At 45.1% G+C, this 23,999-nt stretch overlaps 1 protein-coding gene across 1 annotated transcript in view; it reads left to right on the forward strand.

Moving 5' to 3' along the window:
- The window catches only part of GRIN2A (glutamate receptor, ionotropic, N-methyl D-aspartate 2A), a 379,799-nt gene continuing 355,800 nt past the window's right edge, over window positions 1–23,999 (forward strand). The window contains exons 1-2 of the mRNA XM_005871756.2: window positions 1–53; window positions 1,412–1,843. Coding sequence (XP_005871818.1) covers window positions 1,430–1,843 — 414 coding nt within the window. The 5' untranslated portion in view covers window positions 1–53; window positions 1,412–1,429. The remainder of the gene's footprint in view (window positions 54–1,411; window positions 1,844–23,999) is intronic.

The raw sequence follows: 23,999 nt of genomic DNA on the forward strand, positions 1-23,999 counted from the left end.
ATGCTCGTGCGCGCAGCGCGCCCCACTGCATCCTCGACCTTCTCGGGCTACAGGTACGTCCCAGCGGGAGACTTGGGCTTGGCGGGATGGGGAGGAGGAAGACTCGACCCAAGCGAGAGCGGGAGAAGGATCTAGGGAGAGAGGGAGAGAGAAAGCCGGCGAGGGAGTATCGGTAGCTAGGCGAGAGAGGAGCACCAGGGGGCGCTGCGGCACCGCAGTGCTCACTCATAGAGCTCTGAGATCGGTGCGAGTTCTCCCCAACTTCCCCGGGCTCTGGCAGTGCCCGCCCCAGGGCGCGCGCCTGTGCACGCGTGCACGACTGTGCTGGTATTTGCAGGCACGCGCCCCTGTGTACCTGGCGCGGTGTATATGTGTGCACCGCCTGAGTCCATGTGCGGACTCCGGATGGCCGTTGGCACCATTACGGCGGCCTGTGGTTATGCGCAGAAATGCGCGCGTGCCTGTGAGCTAGTGGATCCCCACCTGCCCACGTGCACCTAAGACTTGCTAACAGGACCTGCAGTGGAAAGCCTGGGGAGAGGCTGTACAGTTTATGTCGGTCGGAGAGCTTCTTAGGAGCTTACCTTTAGCCCCACACACGTTTTTTGCCAGCTCCCACGCACAGGCCCGCGGACGACCTCCTCTCCGGAATTCTGCATTGCACACAGCGCGCGTGAAAGAGAACGTGTGTGAACCCGTGCGTGTAGGGGGCGGGTCCTGGGGTCACTTTCTTCAGGGCCCCTCAGCGGGAGGAGGGGCGGGCCCTAACTTCCTTAAGGCGCCCCGGGAGACTGGAGCGCAGAAGGGAGAGTTCTCACTCCCAAGCTCGTGGGTTGTACCTGCACGAGAGGAATGGGGTCTGCAGCGGGTGCCGCAGGGAGCCAGGTCTGCGCTGCGTCCCGCGCGTTCGCAGGGGGCGGGGTCAGTCCATTCGCCGGAGCGCTGGAGCCGGGTTACTTGTCTCTACGCCGCCTCCGCATGCCCGGCTGATCTGTAGTTCGCTCCTTGTGAGCAGGGGGCGGGATCCGTAACTTGGTCCGCTCTAGCCGGCGTGGGAGAGGAGTGGGTGACAGGTTTGCTCTGTGCGCCTACGCTCAAGGGCGGTGGTCCGCAACTAACTTGGTGGATTCGGTGGGAGATGTGGGCAGAGTCGGGCATGGCGACTGAGGCATGAGAAGGAGGGTGGAGGAGAAGATGGATTTACCGCCAGGGTTGGAGAATTAGCTCGGATTGGAGTTGGATAGAGTTGGCGATGTGTCTAGTGACGTGGATGACGTCGGGGATCGGGAATGGAGTAGGTGACTCGGGCAACTTGCGCTGCGGGTGGGCTCTCTACCTGGCTGGTAGAGCAAGGGGCGGGGTCTGGAACCCTGGCTCACCGCAGCCCTGGCTCTCCCTCTCCACCCTGCAGGGACCATAAGTGGCGACTATGGGCAGACTGGGCTATTGGACCCTGCTGGTGCTGCCGGCACTTCTGGTCTGGCGCCATCCGGCGCAGGGTGCGGCGGCGGAGAAGGGTACCCCGGCGCTGAACATCGCGGTGCTGCTGGGTCACAGCCACGACGTGACGGAACGTGAACTGCGAAACCTGTGGGGCCCGGAGCAGGCGACTGGGCTGCCCCTGGACGTGAACGTGGTAGCACTGCTGATGAACCGCACGGACCCCAAGAGCCTCATCACACATGTGTGCGACCTCATGTCCGGGGCGCGCATCCACGGCCTGGTGTTTGGGGACGACACCGACCAGGAGGCCGTGGCCCAGATGCTGGATTTTATCTCCTCACAGACCTTCATCCCCATCCTGGGCATCCACGGGGGCGCATCGATGATCATGGCTGATAAGGTAAGGCCGGAAGCGATGGTCTGCGAGGACTCCGGAGTGCGCTAGTCATAGGACAGCCACCCAAGGTCTTCGGGAGTCCCTGGTATCTTCTTGCCATGACAGGGGGTCGTGGCCACTGACCCTGGTGAGAGAACCAGGTCCCACCTCTCCAGCCCAGAAATGAATGGAAATGCCTTTTGTCTTGGGTCTGAAAGTGGGGTACTCAGAGAGGCACTTTGGGTGTGCCAGGAAGAACTTGGAAAGCACAGAAGTGTGATAGGGTGGTGGAATGCTTGGCGATTGCTAAGCAGTTTACAGATACAAGCCTGGGGCCACTTGAAACAACATGGCTTACATTCCTATAATATCAATGTTACCAGGTTGCTTTGTGGAAAATGTTCATTTTTCCCCTCTTGTGGTGACTAAAACTATTTCAAAAAGGATTAAATATGGGTGTGCTGTGGAACAAAATGCAAAGTTTTTAGGTAAAGCACAAAAGAACAGAGAAACGTCATGCTTCCGCAGCCCCAAGAAGGGTGGAAAGTTTGAGAAGCCCTAACAGCCACAAGAATGTATTCCTCTAGCGGAGTGGGTGTGAGTGGAGAGGAGAACTGACTGCAGACCCAGAGCATGGAGGGCCTGACGCTTTCCTACCTGTTCCTGGGGTGGAGCTGGAAGGGTTCCCAAGGCCCTCAGATGGAGGGGTTAGCACCCAAGGATGGGTTTTGGTACTGAAGTCTGAGAGTGTCAGAATGAAGAAAGGTGTGTCCAAATTTCTTGGCTTAGGATGATAAGGGAGGGTCTTTCTGTGGACCAGATGGGAGCGTTGGTTGGGAGAAGAGGGGAGAGAGACTTGGAGATTTGAGTGAGATATTAGGAGGGCTTGGTTTGAGAATTGTCCCGAAGTGGAAGGACTGAAGACAGTAGGAAGAAGCTAAGAGAGGAGTGAGAAAAAAAGGAAGGATTAGAGTTGTGGGTGCATTGTACCTCTGTTTAAGCTCCAGCAAGCGAAAGGGAGTCAGGAAGGGGAGGAAAGGGTAAATGTACTTGTGTGCCATGGCCCCCAGCCCTGAGACCTTCTTGGAGTATGTTCCTTAGGTAGGAGGAGACATCTTCATGGAGCGAGCAGAGATGTGTCATAGCGCTTTCCTTCTGATGCTCTCAAAGCACTTTTCTATTCAATTCATCAAATCAGATTCTGCCTCTGCCTCAGCAATTCCCACCAGCTCTTTTGGGAACTGTATTAATTCTTTCAGGTCTCCTGGGCTGCAGTACATTCAGCCCAAGTACATAACTGATGCAGTATCTTATTAAACATTCATTTAAAATGGTTTGCAGCCTAGAAAAATTCCTATGTGTGGTTGAGCATTTTCCCAGCCACTTCTCAGTTTTGGGGTTCTTTCCTGGCATGAAAAAAGTAGGGAACAGCTGTGCCCTGCCACGAAGGGATGGGCCATTTCAGAACTGGAAAGGGACTTAGAGTCTACGAGAACACCCTGCAACTTTCCGATGAAGTGACTGAGGCGTAGGGCAGCTAAAGACGGCCAAGACCACACAGTGGGTGATGGAACTAGATCTCTGGTTTTTTGGTCCCAAGCTGTAGATCTCACATTCTACCAAAGTCAAACCTATTCTTTAACTTTGTCATCCCATCTGCGGAGGGGGGGGGCGGGGTCAAGGAATTTCATTTTATGGGAGGTACTGAGCCATGGAAAGGTGCAGCAAATCAGAGCCCACAGAGCTTGCACATAAGTGACTAGCAGGAGTGACCAGCCTTCCGATGAAGATACTAAAAAGGAGAACAGCGGTTTCCAGCAGGGATTTTAGTATCTAAGTATTACCACCAATACCTCCTCCCTTCTGAAGTTTTGACCAAAGGAGTAATACACAGAAAACAATAGCCATATTGAAAGTGAAATTTCTGGATTGACTAGGGCCCAGCACAATCAGTGGAGAAATCTGCTAAAAGCTGAATTGGAGAAGGTGGCTGGAGGCTCACTCAGGCTGGGATGTCAGAGCTGGCAGGTGTGTGGCTCAGGCTCTCTCCTGACTCATACATCCGACTGCAGGCACAGCAGCAGGAACAGGGAATGGGCTCATCGCTGAGCACTCCCTTGATAGGCAGTGACCCTTCCCACTGTGAATGGCAGGCTCTGACTTACTACCAGCAGCTGCTCCTCTCTTGAACAGGGTATAAGGAAGGGAGTTTTGAGAAGTCCAAGAGCTATGGGTGGAAGCATCCTCCTCTCCTGTGGAGTGAAAATTCCTTCTGGGGATTGGACAAGAGAGTAAAGAAGAAAAGGGATGCCTTGGCCAGGTGGCTCAGTTGGTTGGAGAGTCATCCGGTACACCAAAAGATTGCAGGTTCGATTCCCGGTCAGGGCACATACCTAGGTTGCAGGTTGGATCCTGGTCGAGGCCCTTACGGGAGGCAACCAATCAATATTTCTCTCTCACATCGATGTTTTCTCTCTCTCTCTAAAAATCAATAAAAAAACAACAACAACCATATTCTCAAGTGAGGATTAATTAAAAGAAAAAAGGAATCAGGAAATGCCAGGAGGGAGATGAGAAAGAACATTTTCAGAGAAATCAAGATTAGAGAGAGATTTAAGAGGGGGTGGAGAAGAGAGGAACAAAAGATCCCTTGACTCAAAAATGGTGAAGGAAATTGTATATTCCTCATCGCTGGGGCTTTCTGAGTTGGTCTTGATGGCAGGGAATCAAATATGTCAGTAGGGATAATATTGGGGTACATGTTGGGCCCCACATATGGAATGTGCTTCTGATGTTGAGAAGGATTGGGTTAGAGAGTGGTATTTTGAAAAACCTGGATGTGTTAAAAAAAAAACAGAGATCGTCTGAGACATGAACAGCCTAGTAGCACATCAAGTTGGCTAGTGCCTTTGCCACCTGTTTCTTTTGGAGCTTGAATGCTGAATGCCGAATGCAGTTTGTTTGGCTCTGAAGAAACAGACCACCTTGCTTGGTCGGGTTTGCCAGTGGTGTTTATGGCCACAAAGTCTGAACCTCTGACAAGGCCTCCCTGTTTCCGCCTGTGATGACATTCACTTGGTAAAGCCCAGAACATAACTGTGTTTTCGCTTCGAAATTGATAACACGATAGTGCCCCCGTGGATAACCATGGCACTTACTTTGATTATCAGTTACATTGAATACCTCTCCCTACCATTTTACCTTTCCCTCAGTCTACTTGGCCCTTGAAAAAAAAATTAGAAAGTTTTATAGTAATTGAAATGTGTCAAGTGACAGATATTTGTGGTGTTAATTGAATTTACAGTGAAGATGTTAATTTCTGCTTCTATCTGTGGGTGGTCTTGAGATATAATTAAGTTAGAGGTGGGAATAATGATTGATGTACATAAGTTCTAACCACATCTTGGTTTGGCTATTTTGATCCTGTCCAAGTGGAATACATGGAAGTTGCAGTAGCAGCCCCTATAAATCAAGCATATGCACCAGTCCTATATGTTTCTGCTCAGTGTCCTTCCCTCCTCCTTCCCTGTTCCTCTTATTTCTAACTTTTTCATAGGGGAAAAGGCAAGGCTCAGATGTTAACTACATCTATCCATGTGGGTTAATGCTTTAGATGTTATTTCCTCATCTCCTCCACTAGAGTGCAAGTTCCCTGAGGACAGATATTTTTTTAAGTACGTTTATGTGTATGTGAAATAACAAATACTCCTTCTCTACAGACAGTTTATAAAAACGTCTTTTCATTGCAGAGTACCTAGAAAATACATTAAAATTTAAAGAAGAAAATAAAAATCTCCCTTTAAATCCTATCATCAGGAGTAACCACTGTTGACACTTGGGTCTATTTTCTTTTAAGCTGTGTTTATTTAGTTATAAATTCAGGGTTATACTGTCTATATGGTTACCTTTATTGTACTTTGCACTCTGTGGCTTTCTTTGTCAGAAGATTCAGTTTTTCTTTAATTCTGGAAAAAAATCTCAGCCATTATCTCTTGGATGTTTCCTCTCCAACATGATCTCTATTGTCTTCATACGTAGCTACTCCATCAATCCTCCATGTACATTAACTTAAACATTTTGCCCCCTAGTTCTCTATTTCTCTGTGCTATGTCTGGGAAGGTTTCTTCAATTCTATACTCCAGTTAACCAGCTCTTTTCATTTGTGTCTGGTCTATTGTTTTGCCTATCTGCTAAGTTTTTCATTTCAACAATGGTTTATTTTATTTCCAAGATAAATAGCTAGTTTCTTTTCATGCCTTCTCACTTTTTTTGATTTATAAAAAGCTCTTCTTACCTTGTGGATGTAAATACCACCTCTGTCTCTTTGAGGATTTAAAAAATACTTGTCATAAAGTCCTTTTCTGATTGTTCTAGCATCTTTGTTTCTTCAGGTATGAATTCTTCTATTGGGCGAGTCTGATCATTGGATGTCCTCATATTCCCTAATTTATGTTTGTAACTTATTTGCAAGGCAGTTTTATGTATTCTCCTGCCTATATCTGTAAGGGTGTGTGCTTTTAAATCAGAGCTCATATCAACAGCTCAGGTCAGAGCTGTCTTCCTGCGCTGCATACCCTATGGTGCAAGCTTGGGTCCCAGTCTCATGTGGATGGCCTAATTTTGGCTCCTTGACACAGACAGGAGCATGCTTTTTGGCTGTGACTCATGGTGGACGGTGCAGATGTTTCAACCCCATTCATAACTAGCAGCATGGTTCTGTCCTTCCTCCCCTGGTGGATGTTGGGACTTCTGCTCCCATGGCTTATAATGGACCCATCCGTCCATGGACCTTGTGGCTTTGATTTCTACTTGAAATTGTAGAGTCCCATCTTTTGGTTCATTTATTTTTAGGGAGCCCTCTCTATTTTTGATCTGATTCCCTGTGCTTATTTCCAAGTACTACTATGTAAATTTTAAAATATCTATAAATTTTATGTTTTAGGAGTAGAAGAAGGAGGTTATTGAGTGTGTTCATTCTGATTTTGACTCAGTTATATTTCACAACCTGCTTTTATTTTTTCAAACTCGATTATATATTCTTGGAATTTTCCCTTATCAGTAAGTAGACTTTTCAGACATGATTTTAAGTGGCTTCAGAGTATTCTGTTTATACCATAATTATTTTAACTATTCTTCCTTATTTTCTACCTTTTGTAAGTTTAATTACTAGTCCACATGTGTGTTCTTTCTGGCAACTTGTGCTGCCCTTGATCTTTGCATTTGTTACTTGGCGTATGTTTGTTGATTGAATGAATGAAGCCATTGGTTCTGTTGCCAGCTTGCTGCAGTTTCTGGGCGAACTTACCACACTGTGGTTCAGGGCTTTCCATGCAGTGTTTGTTCCCTAAATGCTGACTAATTTCATAGGTGTGTGCCAAATCTCCTCTTCTCTCTAGTGGGAAGATAATTACTAGCCATCTTAGGGATTAACAGAAATTGGGGGGTTCCATACAAAAGGCCTTGTAGTGCAGCTGAGTAACAGCTCATCAGCAGGAGGTGGAAGTTGGTGCCCTTGTAACCCGGCAGCTCTGGAGTTCGGATGTGAGTGATGGGCCTTTCCATTAAACACTAAAAGCTCATGGAAAGGGCAGACATGCACATCAGAATGTTGGTGGAGCTCACTCAGCTCCTACTGCGGAGGCAATGGAGGCATCGGGTAGTTCCTGGGAGCGGGGAGGCCTATATTTAGCCTACTTGATGAGGCATGTCAGATGCAATCATCCACTCCTCCTCACATAACTCATTCGGGAGCAACAGGCATCACCCGAGAGGCATGACTAACTTTCCAAGTGGCCCCGGGGGTCATTGGTAATCACACGGACCCTTGGTAACTGTGGTCTGGTGGATTTCAAGGGGGGAGTGCTTATCTTCTTGGTAGCCTCAGGTGGAAAATGCTCCTCTAAGTAGAGTGGGGAGGGGAGGGGTGAAGGAGGAGGATGGGTGGAGAAGGGAGTGGAAAGAGACAAATAGAATCTTGTTTTTTTAATGAGTTGGTGGTTTCTGATAAGGCCATGGGGTCATTGAGAGGTTATGTTATTAACCGGTGTGTTTCCTTTGTCCGGCACTCCTCCTTATTATTCAAATTTAAATTGCTTGCCAACATTTTAAAGTTAGTTGCCAACATTTAAAGACATGACATTTTAAAAAAAATCCAAATTTCATGATTCTTTGAGAAAATCAGAAGGCCTGATCACACTGGGCCCATGTTTCCCGTGGCAACAGTGGGCTGGAGATAAACAGCACCCCTCCCCCTCAGACAGCGCAGGCGCTCTTTCTCTTCTCTCTTTAGTCCTCAACTTGCCCACTTCACCCTTTGTGCTGTGGACTTGGTCCTGAAGGCATTGGGCTTGAGATCCTTGATGTAGGAGGTGGAGAAAATAGCTGTTCTTTGTTAGGAGGCCTTGCCTGGGCATCTCCTTCCCTCCCAGGGGCTGCTCCTCGGTTGTGGCTAATTCATAGTGTGCATGTGGCCACGATGCTGTGTTCACTGCTGCCACCAATGTAGTATTTTGTCCTTTTAAGCCCACAGGCCTTCAGTCCTTCTCAACCAACCACTCGAGTCGGAAGATCCCAGAAAACCTTAGACCAGTGGTTCTCAACCTTCCTAATGCCGCGACCCTTTAATACAGTTCCTCATGTTGTGGTGACCCCCAACCATAAAATTATTTTCGTTGCTACTTCATAACTGTAATTTTGCTACTGTTATGAATCGTAATGTAAATATCTGATATGCAGGATGTATTTTCATTGTTACAAATTGAACATAATTAAAGCATAGTGATGAATCACAAAAACAATATGTAATTATATATGTGTTTTCCGATGGTCTTAGGGGTCGCGACCCACAGGTTGAGAACCGCTCCCTTAGACAAAGAGTCTGAACCTTAGGCTCTCCTGAGTGAGCTCTACCAACATTCTGATGTGCATGTCTGCCCTTCCCATGAGCTTCAGTGTTTAATGGAAAGGTCCATCACTCACATCCGAACTCCAGAGCTGCTGGGTTACAAGGGCAACTTCCACCTTCTGCTGATGAGCTGTTACTCAGCAGTGCTACACGGCCTTTTGTATGGAACCCCCCAATTTCTGTTAATCCCTAAGATGGCTAGTAATTATCTTCCTACTAGAGAGAAGAGGAGACTTGGCACACACCTATGAAATTAGTCAGGTTTGAGGTGATATTACCTCTAAGTCCCCTTCCAGCTCTGAAAAATTGATGGCCTTCAAGAAAAGGCTGGTGAGAAACATACGTATCTGTGAGCAGTGGTTGTTTTTAGGTGGTAAACTCATAGCTGTCATAATTTTTTTAAAATGAAAAAAAGTCATTGTAGCATGGTTAATAAGTTGGATCTCAAGTTAGGGTTCCTGGGTTTAAATTCAGAGTCCATCACGTATCTGCTGGGTGATCATAGGCCAGTTCCTTAATGGCTCTGAGCCTTGGTGTCTTCATGTTTAATATGAGAATAATAATAGTACCTACTTCATAGAGTTGTGCGATTTAAATGAGATAATGGATGTAAAGTATGTAGCTCAGTGAGTGACTTGTAATAATAAATACTTACTACAGAAATTCTATGTATTATGTCTATATTTTGTAGTTTCTATTTTTCTCCAATGTACATGCACTTTTTAGTAACCAGAGGAAAATGATGAAGGGTGAAGAGGGAATCCCCTGCAGGAAGCTGGGAATGAATTACACAGAACCGTTAGGAATGGAGAGTCCAACATAAAATGATTCATACTTTCGTAACTGGGACTACCAGAAGCTTCCTTTGAGTTCTTTGCACTTGCCATGAGCTTTATGGCAAACTGAAGATTAATTATGGCCAATGTCTGTAAGCGGAGACTGTCTCAGTGACCTTTGCAGTAAATAACTCCACCAATTGGATCAGATGCTTTCTCGGGGCTTAGGGATTTAGGGCGTGGACATATATAGTTTTTATTTCATCTCTGCCAAGGATAAAGCAACTCAGTGATGGCCTGGGGAACCTGGCAGCCCCAGGGACATGATTAAAGAATCCCTTTGTGCAGATGAGAAAATAAAGGTCCTGACTTTTGCAATGATTTTTTTTTAGTTACACAATCAGAATCCAGGTCTTTGGGGGATTATTCTTCTGCTTTTATTTTATTGCTCTTTCAAGTGAATCATTCTGAATGCAGTTAGTTTAGGGAAGGGGTTTAGATTCAAGAGAGACAACTGATTTTGATGTTAATATTTTGGTTGTCGGAATTAAAATGATTAAGATGTTGGGCGATGGAACGAAAATTCAAAACTGCCTTTGCAGATTGAAATGATGAGCCCATACTCCAGATTGCACTGGCGGGTTTAAGGAGGATTTGCACTCTTGCAGGAAGCAGATGTGGCTTTCCAACTAGAATTGAGAATGACTTTTGCAAGGGTCATGAACTAGTGAAGTGCCTGCTGAATCTGGCTCATGGGTGCATTAGTATTTTATTTACCACCATAGTATCTAAAATGCTTGGATTTTAATGTCTTTAGATGAAGCAAGCATTGTCAAGTTCACTAGAGCCCTCCACGCTCCCTGTTATTTCACATATTCCCAGATTCACTTTTTATGGTAACTGCACGGTCTCTGCAATCATTTGAGATTGTGACCCCTCCCCCCACACCAGTCACAGGTGTTTTATTTGTTACTAGAAGCCTGGTGCACAAATTCATGCACAGGTGAGGTCCCTTGGCCTGGCCGGGGCCGTCTCGCCCAGTCCCAATCGAGGCTGATCGGGGCCAGCCGACCTGGGGGAGGGACCCCAGGAGGTTGGCCAGCCTTGGAAGGTTGGCTATGGGAGCACACTGACCACCAGGGGGAAGCTCCTGCATTGAGTGTCTGCCTCCTGGTGGTCAGTGTGCATCATAGTGACTGGTCAACTGGTCTTTCAGTCGCTTAGTCTTTCATATATATAGATTTGCTTACTACAGGACTGGTGCACCAATTCATGCATGGGTGGGGTTCTGCCAGCCTGCCCCAATTGGGGCTGATCAGGCCGGGCTGGCGGGGGATGTGGAGGGGACTCGGGAGGTTGGCTGGCCAGCCCTGTCCCTGAATGGGGGGGGGGGGCGGCAATCTGGGGCGTGCTGGCCCCATCCCCTGGTCGAACTCCCAGTTGAACTCCCGGTTGAGGGGACAATTTGCATATTAGGCTTTTATTATATAGGATTGTTTTGCATTGAGCAGATGCTCCTCAGATTCTAAGTAGTGATATGGCTTTTTAAAAAGTGAAGTCCACACTTTTAGAAAGAAAATGTTCGAATCAGGATTGGCGATAGCTCCATTATACCTTTATATATATTTTTAAAATAGATTTTTATTGATTTCAGAGAGGAAAGGAGAGGGAGGTAGAAACATCAATGATAATACAGAATCATTGGTCAGCTGCCTTCTGCACGCCTCCCACTGGGGATGGGCCCTTGACTGGAATTGAACCCGGGACCCTTCAGTCTGGAGGCCAACGCTCTGTCCACTGAGCCAACCAACTAGGGCATACCTTTTTATATTGATAGGAGTGCTTTCTGCTGCAAGTAACAGAATATTTGACCAACAATGGCTTAAACCATGAAGCTATTTAGGATTTTTTTTTGTTTAACAAGGAGCCCCAGGTATGGTTTGGTGACTCAATAACCCACCAAGGAGTCAGGTCCTTTTCACTTTGCCTTCCTCAGCTGCTGGTTCCTCTTGGTCACAAGAGGGCTGCTTCTTTCCGGCCATCACATCTTCACATGCCAGCCTTTAAAACAGGAAGAAAAAAGGATAGAAAAGAAGCTTTTTTCTTGACTCTCTATCCTTCCATTTGAGTAGACTTCCCTTACATTTCATTGGCCAGCACGAGTCACATGCCACCCCCTTGAACATCACTGGTAGAGAATAACAATCAGGATTTGTCTCCAAGAATGGATAATTGCCACTGAAGCAACATTTGCTTCTGTTAGCAGGGATGTAGGAGCAATGGCCAAGTGGTATAACACCATTACCTGTAGACTGGACTTATTTCGGGTGTGGGGTGGGGGTTAATATTTAAAGATGAATGTTGAAAAATTGCAGTTTGTCCAGAGGAAGAGCCTTCAGGATTATGTGGGATCTCAATGACATAAGAGTCTCAGAAGAAATACTTAGGGAAGTTTATCCCAGAGAAGAGAAATCTCAGCGAGAATGTGTGAGAGAGGTTTCACTACTCCATAGGCTGGTAGGGGATAGCCTTAATATTCTTTTGTTCTGGGGACAAAACTGTGGCCAGAGGATGAAATTAGAAGGAGTAAAGTTTCAGCTTGATGTGGGAAATAAGCTTTGGAAATTTGGTCTCTAATGGAAACCTGTGATGTTTTATAGGAGAATAAATGTCTGTCAGATGTGACTGAGTGGAGAGTGACTGCCTGTCTGTCAAGAACGGGCTGGCGAGTTGGACTCACATTGGCCAGACGGGATTGGGTCACCTCTGAGGTCCCCCCCGCTTTTTTTTTTAATCCTCACCTAAGGATTTTTTTTTTTCTAGAGAGAGCGGAAGGGAGGAGGAAGAGGGAGAGATAGAGATAGATAGATAGATAAACATCGATGTGAGAGAGACACATCAATTGGTTGCTTCCCGCACACCCCCACCTCCCCCACCTGGACTGGGTATTGAGCACCAATCAAGGTACATGCCCTTGACCAGGAATTGAACCTACAACCCTTTTGGTCTGCTGGCCAATACTGTAACCATGGAGCCAAACCGGCTAGGTGCTGAGGTCCTGTTTAACTCAGAGACTCTGTACCTCTCAAATCCTTGAAAACAATTTTTTTACAGTCTCCAAGTCCTGGAACTTTAGGCCCTTGGATTTGGCTGAAAACCAACATCCCCACTTTCTGCAAGTATATGAGTGATTCAGTTTAAATTTGCCTGGCATGGGGGAGGAATTTATGAGCCCTGCATCATCGCCTCAAATCCCCAAAGGACTTTACATCATCCTGAAGGGTAGATGATATTTGAAAAGCAGAAAACCTATGTAGGTATATGTCAACTCTCACACACATATATAAATATAAACATAAGTAGGTCAGCCGGCATCATATTTACTAGTGGAAGTGTTTTTGGCCAAGAAGCACATCTACAGAAGACGGTGTTTAGAATAATTGCCACAGACCTCCAAATGGGAAGCACTTGCAGTTGCATCCAGTTCATCATGATTACTTATTAAAGTATATGTACATTTTTGCACATCTTACTGTAGTCATCCTTTTACATTCTAAATAGATAGACTGAACCCTCTCTGGCTTTTCAGTTGTCAAATTATTCTTTTTTTTTGGTCTGTTGTACCCGCCTGTGTTTTGAGCATTTGCTTAGGGCAGAAAATGCTCTGGGGACTATTCTGTTGTTTATCTACTTTCCCTAATTTGCCCCTCACATCTTCCAGGGAAAAGCAGAACCTGAAATTGCTTTCCAAATGCTTTGTCTTTCCATTCAAATTTCACAGTGTTCTGTATAATGGAAATGGCTGTGTTCTTTCTAATTATTTATTTATTAGAAAGAGATAATCATGTGCAGAGTAAAAAACAAACGAACCCCAATTAATAACATACAGCATTCAGAGAAAGGGTATTTGCTCAATACTGCACAGCAGACCCTCAGACACACGTTCTTCTCCACGGAGGTGACCATGTTACTCATTCAAAGAAAAAAAAATAAATAGGAATGGTGGCTTGTTTCCATTTGTAATTTAGGTTGAAGTTGGTATGTGACAAGGACCTGTTCCTCTTTTAAATCTCACTGACCTGAAAGAGGTGAATGATTTTCTGTTGCTCCCCAACTGTGCCTATTTCCCCCAAACAAAATAATGACCCATTCTAGAATATAGGATCGCTTCTGAAAAGCTCTGGCACCTCAAAGCTAGACCCACATACTCACCCAAGGAATTGAAGATAGTTGGGGGTGGTGAGGGGGAGAGTCATGATCATTTTATACACTGATTAAAGCAATGGACCCTCCCCAGAGGAACCGCCTTTATAAGCATGCATTCCATATTATGTTCAGTTTTGGGGCTCACAGACCCTCTGAAACCCATTCAGAGACCTTCTTAGAATTCATTAATTTATTGGTTTATTAATATGTTCATTCTTCAAACATTTATTGAGCCTGTACCCTGGGCCCAAATGTTTTATAGGTATAGCTATCATCCAAATACTTGCTTTGATGTAACTCAGAACCTAGTTGGAGACCGGCCTCAGAGTGATGCATCTATGGTGCGGCTGGTTTGGAGGGCTGTGCGAATATAGAGGAGGGCACCTCATTCAGAGGTCTGAGGGTGGGAATTTGTCAGAGAAGGTGCCCTACAGGGCTGTGCTCTAGAGTCGAATTAAAGAACTCCTGAGCTAGAAGAGGCTGTCTTCTATGTGCCTGCCCTGCAGGTCGCATCCAGCTCAGTGAAGGGTGTGCTGCAGAGTGGAGGAGGCTGGCTCACGGAGGACCAGACGCCAGTTTACAACTTGGGCTTTTCCCTCTTCACAGGCTCCTCAAGGCTGCCGGGCTCAAGTGTTGTTTGGATAGCTCCTGAATTTTCCTCTGGAAGGCAGGTCTCGCAATCCAAACGTTGAGCTTTTTGCCAATTTCTGTTTTGTTGTTGCAAACAGTGGAATGTCTCCTGCTCTGTCTCCTCTCTTCCAAATTAGAAAACTCTAGCCAAAAAGACCGAGTGGCATTTGAAATCCACATTGTCTTGCTTGTCTGTAGTCCTAGGGCTGAAAAAACCCCCCACATATTTGCCAGGTGAATTGTTTTCAAGCTAAGATATGTGTAGGGCTGAGGAAATGTAGTATTGGCTGACTTGGGTGAATAGAGCCAAAACCACAGGAAGAGGGTGTTAAGCGGTATGAAATGACAGGCTTGCTGTGGCTCTGGTGGTAGGTGATGGGCATGGCTTCCACCCATGGGATCTGGGAATGGTGGGCTTTGGGTGAAGCCTGAGCTTCATGGTCAAATTACACTTTAGTTAATTGCTGGTGGTTTTGTCTTGGTTAATTAGTACTTGAATGCTACTTGGCAGCATTCAGAGAAAGACTTTAATCATGGAAAATTTCAAGCACATAAAAAAGTAGAGAGAATAGTATGATGAGTCCTCGTGTTCCCAGCTTCAACAATTATTATTCTTGTTTTATATACTTCATCACTCTCCTTACCCTTACCATGGGGTCATTTTATAGCAAATCCAAGACATCATTATATTTCATCTATTAAAATGTCAGTATAAATATGTATAATGTCAGAATAAATCTATCAGTATATATCGCAAAAAGATAAGAATTTTAAGGACTGTTAAAAAATAACTTCAGCTAATATGAGAGTAATCTCATGCGTGCACATTGGGAGGTTAGTGAGATTCAGAGAAGTATAAAGAAAATAAAAATCACCATCCATGGACAATTGTTAGTGACATTTCAGTATATTTCCTTCTAGTATTTTTTATACCTTATATACAAACACATACATACTATTGATTATATAATTTCACATATAGCTTTTAATTTATTTAATTTATCAGAAGCATTACAAATTATTTGTAAGCATTTTTATCTGCTGCATTTTCTATGATATAGAAACATCATTATTTACTTGATAATAGTACTTGATAATTTAGATTGCTTCACATTTGTAATTATGAATTACCTTAGCACCTAGCTGGCTTGGTTCAGTGGATAGCGCGTTGGTCTGCAGACTCAAGGGTCCCAGGTTCGATTCTGGTCAAGAGCACATGCCTGGGTTGCGGGCTTGGTCCCCAGTTGGGGGGCATGCAAGAGACAGCCAATCAATGATTCTCTCATCATTGATGCTTCTCTCTCACTCTCTCCTTTCCTCTCTGAAATCAATAAAAAATATTAAAAAAAATAGCACCTCAGTGAACCCCTTCATAATGAAATGTCTGAATTACAGATTATTGGTGTTGAATTGAATCCTGTGGCTGAAATTACTGGGCCACTGTACATCAAGAATTTTAAGAATATTTTTTTAAAAAAATATATTTTATTGATTTTTACAGAAAGGAAGGGAGAGGGATAGAGAGTTGGAAACATCGATGGGAGAGAAACATCGATCAGCTGCCTCCTGCACACCCCCCATCGGGGATGTGCCCACAACCAAGGTACATGCCCTTGACTAGAACTGAACCCGGGACCCTTCAGTCTGCAGGCCAATGCTCTATCTGCTGAGCCACACTGGTCAGGACAAGAATTTTAAGATTCTTGATTCGTACTTCTAATTGGTGTCCAGAAAGATTGGAACCCTGGACACTTCCCATAGCTGTATTAAAGTGCCTCAGTCACCTAACTCCAGCCAGAACTTGAAACAAAAACTTTTCTACTAGAATCTCATTGTTCTAATTTGCATCTATTTTATGGTACCTGCTGTGGAATATATTTTAATTTAGTCACACTTCTTTGTTCTCTGGATGTTGCACAGTTTAACTTCTTTGAGATTTCTCATTGTGTAAATGGAAAAGCTCAAAAATGATGGAGTCCAATATAAAGTACAGTGAAATAATTTGAATTTTTAAAAATTAATAAATATTTTGAAGCCTGGCAGGGAGTTCTATGATTATTCATTCTTAGTCACCAGGCATTGCTCAACCGTGTGTCTGTATCAATGTTATTTCAAGAATTGCTTTAAAATGTAAAATTTCTCAGTAGAAAATCATTTCGTGGAACTTGACTATTATGATTTGCCAGGAGGCGGTAGAGAACCATGTCTTAGTTAGCCCGCGATGTATTCATGTTGCCGGCTTTGTGGTGAGCAGTAGGAGTGTGAAACCATGGTTTGTTCCTTTCTCTAGAAAATTGAAGGCGGGATGAGGATGTCACAGTGACTGCCTTGAGATCGGAAAGGGATATTGCATGGGTGCCAAGGAATAACGGTTCTCCTTTGCCATGGTCGGGGTGGGCCAGAAAATGCGTTGCAAACACAAGTAGGAGGGACTTAGGGTTGATATTAACAGATGTGTGTGGGGGAGGATCTCCCAAATATTTAACCTCTGTTACAGCATGCCAATGTTATGGACTGAATGTTTGTGTCCCCCCCAAAAATTCATATGTTGAGTTCCTAACCCCCAACTTGATGGTGTTAAGAGGTGGGGCCTTTGGAAGGTGATTAGGTCATGAGGGTGGAGCCCTCATGAATGAGATTAGTGCCCTTATAAAAGAGACCCCATAGAGCTCTGTCACCTCTTCTACCATGTGAGGACACAGAAGATGTCAATCAATGAAGAAATGGATCCTCACCAGACACTGAATCTGCTGGTGCCTTATTCTTGCATTCCAGCCTCCAGAACTGTGAGAAATAAATTTCTTTTTTTTTATTGCTTAAAGTATTACAAAGGGTATTACATATGTGTCCTTTTTTCCCCCCGCCCTTGACAATCCCCTGGCCTCCCCTACCCCCCAGTGTCTTATGAGAAATAAATTTCTGCTGTGTGCCCTTCACCCCCGACTGTGGTGCTTTGTTATGGCAGCCCGACCAGAATAATGCCGAGAGGTTGGGAGGCACTTCAAGCTTCATCCCAAGCTTCCCTAGTGCTTTTCTTCTACTCCTGAACAGATCAGAACTCACACCCCCACGTACTCTAACACTGACTGCTGTCTTCTCCTGGTGGGGTTTCGGTTCTGGCAACGGGGCTCACACATTGAGGCACCGAGTCCTTGTCTTGGAATCTTTCCTAAAACACACAGGACTTTCAGGTTCAGTGTTTCCTAAAAATTGTTATTCAAATAGCTTTAGGGGGTGTGGTAGACAGGATCATGGTCCCCTGAAGATGTCCTAATCCCCGGAAACCTGTGACTATGTTACCTTATATGGCAAAAGAGACTTTGCAAATATGGATCTTGAAATGGGGAGATTCTTCTGGAATATGCGGTGGGTCCAATGTAATCACAAGGTCGTTATGAGAGGGAGAGAGGGCGGTGAGAGTCAGAGAAGGAGATGTGGTGACAGAAGCAGAGTTTGGAGTAATTGCCTTGAAGATGGAACAGGTGCCACGAGCCAAGGAATGCAGGCTGCCTCTAGCAGCTGGAAAAGGTCAGGAAGCAGAACCTCCCCTGGAGCCTCCAGAAGCAACGCAGCCCAGTGACACCTTGATTTTAGCCCAGTGAGACCCATTTCAGACTCTGGGCCTCTGGGTCTGTAAGAGAACAAATCTGTGTTGCTTTAAACCAGTCAGTGCATGGTAATTGATTACAGCAGCCATAGGAAACCAACACCGGGGGAGAATCTGGTAAATGCGCTGCTGGGCAGGCTGCGCCCCACGTGGCCTTCTCTCTATGCTTTACCTTAAAATTCATGCAGAGTATGCGTACCATCTCATACTGTAACTGCATTGGTATTAAGGCCAGACTAATTTCAAAGTGACTTACAGATAGATGTGTCAACTTTTCTCTTCACCAAATAGTCAAGCAAAAGTCATGCTCCAGAAAGTTCGACCATGTTTATTCTCTGGCACATGTGTACGTCTGGACCATGCATGCCTCTGTCTGAGAAACCTAGGAGAATGTGTGCTTTGAATTCAGACAACTCAAACTTATTAGTTCTGTGTCCTTGGGCACACCATGTAACCATTCTGAGCCTCAACTTTCTTGTCTATAAAATGGGTTAGTAGTAATGTCAATCCTGCAAGGTTGCTGTAAAGATCAGTAATTATCTGTGAAAAGTGTATATAGAGCACATTGGCACATAAAGCACACGGTGTAGCAAGCACTGTTCTAACACTAATACAGCCTACACATTAACACTTCTCGTCTTCGCAGCAGCATGATGAAGTAGGTTTCATTATTATCCCCATTTTACAGATGAAGGAACTGAGGCCCAGAGAACTTAAAATATATGTCTGAATTCACACAGTGGTAAGTGGTTGAGCCAGCATTTGAACACAGCTAGTTTGGCTCTTGGGCATGGTTTCTTAAACTTGGCGCTGCTGACATATTGGCTGAATAATTCTTTGCTATGGGGCTGTCCTTTGCTTTGTAGGATGTCTGGCAGCATCCCTGGCTGCTCCCCACTAGATTCCAATAGCACTGCCACACCCCCAGTTGTGACAACACAAAATGTCTCCAGACACGACTAAGTGTTCTCTGGGCGGCACGTTTGTCCCAGTTGAGAACCACAGCTCCAGGTTTGGAAGTCTGGTCACTGTATGGTACTGTCTACACAGTGGCGTTTAATAAGTGAAGTTTTCATTGCACTTTGGGCCCCAGCTAAGTGTTCTCTGGGGGGCACGTTTGTCCCGGTTGAGAACCACAGCTCCAGGTTTTGAAGTACGGTCACCATGTGGTACTGTCTACACGGTGGATGTTTAATAAGTGAAGTTTTCATTGCACTTTGGGCCCCATGTTTTACTAAACCTTTGAAGCTCTAGCAGACTAAGGTCTCTTAATGCTCGTGTCTCTTTATCTAGGCAGCACCCCGTGGAGTCTGTTCCCTATTTGGGGGTTGGTGTCAGGACCAAGCGGGACTTGGTGTGCGAGGATGTTAACACTCCGCGCTTGCTGCGCTGGCAGTGCAGGCGGGCTGCGGCAGCTTGAGTCAGGGCACCGAGCAGATTGCAGCAGGCAGACGCTGGTGCACATAGGAGCTTAATATTCTTTTCAGAAGGATGATTCATTTGCTCACACATGGCCTTCCTGGGAGTCGTCTGAACAATTAATGTGCCTCCACCAAATTATTCACAAGCAGTTGCCCCATCATTCTTGGACCTGGATGGGAGAAAAAGGGTCAAGAAATTCAGGATACCTGGGACAGAGAGAAGAAGAAGAAGAACTAATCAATAATGAGCTTTCTGCTAATTGGGGCATTTCTCCAAAATACATCGCGATCATGTTTTACTTCTGAAAGGAATCTGTTAACGTTTAGGATTGATGAGGGTTAGTGCAATGGGCTGGAAGAATTCAGCAAAGGGGCCAAATCTCTGCTTCAGCTGCACCAGGAAAGGCTCTGCCTCCGACTGTTCCTCAGACTCTGAGCAGCTGAATCACAAATTCAAATCCTCAGCCACACTGTGACCACACGAGAGACTAGATGGATCTCTGATCCTACCCGTGACCAGGAATCCTGTCTAGAAAGTACATTTTAATGAGGCCCGCCTGCATGCAGCCTTCTCTTTCGTTCCTAAAGCCACGTCTGGTGTCCTGCTTAGGGCAGAATTTCAAAGCCAGATGGAGTCTTGCCCAAGTCAATGTCCCGTTCATGGTTCATCTGCCCTTGGTCCACTGCCCTGTGTGATGTGTGTTGCTACTCACTTAGTTTGTGGAGACTGCATCCCACTTAGGTTTATGACTTCATCTTTCCCCTCTTTCTAGCACCCAGTTTTGGGGCAGTTAGGTGCCCAGATGTGTAAGTAAGATGGTGGCACAGTAGAAAGGGCTAGGTCCAGGACGGTATTTCTTTCCCACGGCTGCTTTAACACATTGCCACAAACTTGGTGTCTGAGAATAGCACCCTTTCACTCTCTTGCAGCTCCAGAGGGCAGAAATCTGAACTCGGGTTCACTGTGCCCAAATCAAGGTGTCGCAGGGCGTGCTCCCTCTCGAGGGTCTAGGAGATAATCTGTTTCCTTGCCTTTAGCAGCTTCCAGAGTGGCATTCCTTGGCGTATCACCCTCGCCTCCAATTTCAATGCCAGCAGCATAGCATTTTCCTTCGGTTGTCACACCTCCTGTAAGGACCCGGATGATTACATTTAGGGTCTACCCATGCAGCCAGGATAATCTCCCCATCTCAGGAGCCTTAATTTCATAGCATCTGCAAAAATCCCTGTGGTCATTCAAAGTAACATTTACAAACTCGGGGGGTTAGGACCTGGATACCTGGGGGGCCATGGTTTAGCCAACCACAGGGACCATTGTAACTGTCTCACTACAGGGGCATGCAGGATTGTGCTAAGGAGTTTAATTTGCTTCCCCATGGTACTAGGGTGAGCGTGGCGGGCAGGCTGGGCAAACTCTGGACCTCAGTTTTCTTATTTGCATGTGAGAAGGTTGGGCTAATGGCTCTTGTAGCTTTAACATCTTTCCTTTTTTTGGTGAATTCTATGCAATAAGAAGAGCAGGTTGTGTTGGAAAAATTTTGGAGCTTGGAGTTAGACAGACCTGGGGTTTAATCTGAGCTTCAGCACTCTTCCATGTCAAAAGGAAATATATATATATATATATATTTTTTTTTTATGAGATATTAAATTTATAAAATACATTTTTCCTTTTTTTTTTCTCTCTTGGCTGCATCTCTCCTCTTGCATGAAATTGGACTGGGCTAAGGTCCACTCTGTGATAGAGGAGTCAACTTGTTCTTCAAGGTCAAGAGTCACTCCTACTTGGCTGCTGCTGAACTGCCTTCTGCCTGCTTGGTGGGGCTTAGGCCCCTCTACAGGTGATACAGGGCCTTCCTCAAAGCATCCCTAGTAGCTGCCCTTCTCCAGATGTGGTCCTTCTTAGCTGGAGCTGTGCAGATGCTTCACCATCTGTACCTGTGGTCCCAGCCTATTGCTCTGGGTTCTTGGTATGCTTACTCCCTTGACATAAAGTAAAACATGCTGTGGAGTGAGCCATGAGCACCTTAAACTGAACCTGCCTAGAACCAGTCCCCTTCAAGCTTCGTCCCCATACTGGGTTTTCTCCCTCTGTCAATGCCTTCTCAGCTCTTCAAGTCACCCACACTCAGAAGGGAAAGGAAGGACGGATGGATGTTGAACCCCACATGCGCAGGCACCATATTGCTGGCACAAACTTCAGAAAAGTGAAGGAAACAGAAGGAAAGTGAAGCTCAGAGAGTCACGGACACTTGCTCTTGGTCACACAGAGCTGGCACTTGAACTCAGGTTTCCTGACTCCTCACCCTGTGCTTTTTCCACTAGAAGAGTTTCTTCAGGCACCTTCCCATGACACCTTCACAGAATTTTTTGGTCTATTTTGACTTTTAAAAAAATTGTAGTGAGGTAGGCATAACATAAAGTTTGCCATTTTAACCATTTTAAAGTGAACAATTAAGTGGTATTAGTGCATTCACAGTGGTGTGCGACCATTGCCTTTTGTAGCCCCAGAACATCTTCATCACTCGAAATGGAGACCCCATAACTGTTAAGCATTCACTCCATTCCCTCCTTCCTTTAGCCCCAGAAACCACTAATCTTTGTGTTTCTATGGATTTAACTATTCCAGATGGAATGGTGTCCTATCAAATGTGGCCTTTTGTGTCTGGCATCTTTCAAGTAGCATAATGTTTTCAAGGCTCATCCATTTTGTAGAATGTATAAGTACTCACTCCCTTTTATGGCTCAATAATAATATTACAATAGTATTCCACTGTGGGGATGGATCACATTTGGTTTATCTATTCATCCATTGATGGACATTGGTGTTATTTCCACCTTTTGGCTGTTGTGAATAGTGCTGCTACCAATATGTGTGCACAATATTTTTGCTTGAATACTTTCATTTTTGGCGGGGATATATGCCCAGGAGTGGAATTGCTGTTATGGAAATACTACATTTAACTTGTTGGGGATGATCTTTTTTCTCTCCTCAATGCTTTTCTTGAAATCATAAAAGAAAATAAATATATTTTAAAAGGAAATGTTATATCACTACCAAAAATAGAACCTGTTTTCCCTTGCCATAAGTAGAAGGTAATAGTAAACTAAGGAACGAACACATTCACACAAATTTAAAAAGAACAACCTCAAAATAAAAAAAAGTGGAAACAACAGCACCATTAAAAGGCAACTAGCTGCTATTTTCTGCTAACCCTTAGCATATTTCGCTCTCCTTAAAGAGTAGATTAACAAGTGTTAGAAAGGTGTTGAAGACCTATTAGCACCAAAATGAGACTTCCTCATTAATTAATCAGAAGGATTAAAAGAGAATCAGGGCTCTGGCTTGTGTGCTTTATTGTCAGCTAGTGCCTTGTCTGTGTTAGACAGAACCATCTCTGGTACCACACGTGGCACTCTGGTGTGTCCATTCTTCCACTACCCAACTCGTGGTGACCTCCTTCCTCTCCATGTCACCCGGTCCTTATCACCTTCCCCTTGGACTCTGACTCCAGTCTTCTAACTTTTCTGCCCAGATGCTCACCATCAACTACCGCTCCCACCACCAAAGGGGACTCTGAGCATATTAACTCCCCATTCTTAGAGCTTTGGTGATATCTACATTATTACCAGGGTAAAGTCTAAACCATTAGCCAGGTACCCAAGAAGCACCACAGTCTGCTCCCTATCACAGACCAGTTCTTTCTGTCTCCTATATTGACCCATCAGGTGATCTAGAGGGCTCACTCTTTCTTTTTTTTAAAAAAATATGTTTTTATTGATTTTTAGAAGGAGAGGAAGGGGGAGGGATAGAGAGATAGAAACATCGATGAGAAAGAACCATTGATTGACTGCCTCCGGCATGCCCCCCTACTGGGATCGAACCCACAAACCAGGCATGTGCCCTGACCAGAAATCAAACCAGTGACCTTCTGGTTCATGGGTCAATGCTTAACCACTGAGCTACATCGGCTGGGCAAGAGAGCTCACTCTTTCTCCCACATGCCCCACAATTCTAACTCTGTCTCTGAGTTCTTCTCTTCTTCCATCATCTTCACCTGTGTTGATCACCTTGGTTGATTTAACTCTCAGGGTTCTTAGGAAGATCAAATAAGGCATACAGAACCCTGAAAACCCTAAAAAGAAATACAAGTGCAAAACATGTCATTGCTAGTTCTCCTTTGTCTTAAGTTCTTGAACCTTTGAATGTCAAGGGCTCCCAGGTGTTTTTTCCATTTCTTAGGTTTGAATCCGTTGCCTTCCTTGCCTGCTGTGCCCTGAGTATCTTTCGTGCCACCTGACAGAAAGTATGGCCTCCCACATGACCGAATGTATTCCTATTCTTTTGAACAATATATATATTATTGATTTTTTACAGAGAGGAAGGGAGAGGGATAGAGAGTTAGAAACATCAATGAGAGAGAAACATCGATCAGCTGCCTCCTGCACACCCCCTACTGGGGACGTGCCTGCAACCAGGGTACATGCCCTTGACCGGAATCAAACCTGGGACTCTTCAGTCCTCAGGCCGACACTCTATCCACTGAGCCAAACTGGTTAGGGCTGTATTCCTATTTTTTTAAAAATAAATCTTTATTGTTCAGATTATTACAGTTGTTCCTCTTTTTTCCCCCCATAG

This window comes from Myotis brandtii, unplaced genomic scaffold (assembly GCF_000412655.1).
Source record: "Myotis brandtii unplaced genomic scaffold, ASM41265v1 scaffold355, whole genome shotgun sequence".
Taxonomy (NCBI): domain Eukaryota; kingdom Metazoa; phylum Chordata; class Mammalia; order Chiroptera; family Vespertilionidae; genus Myotis; species Myotis brandtii.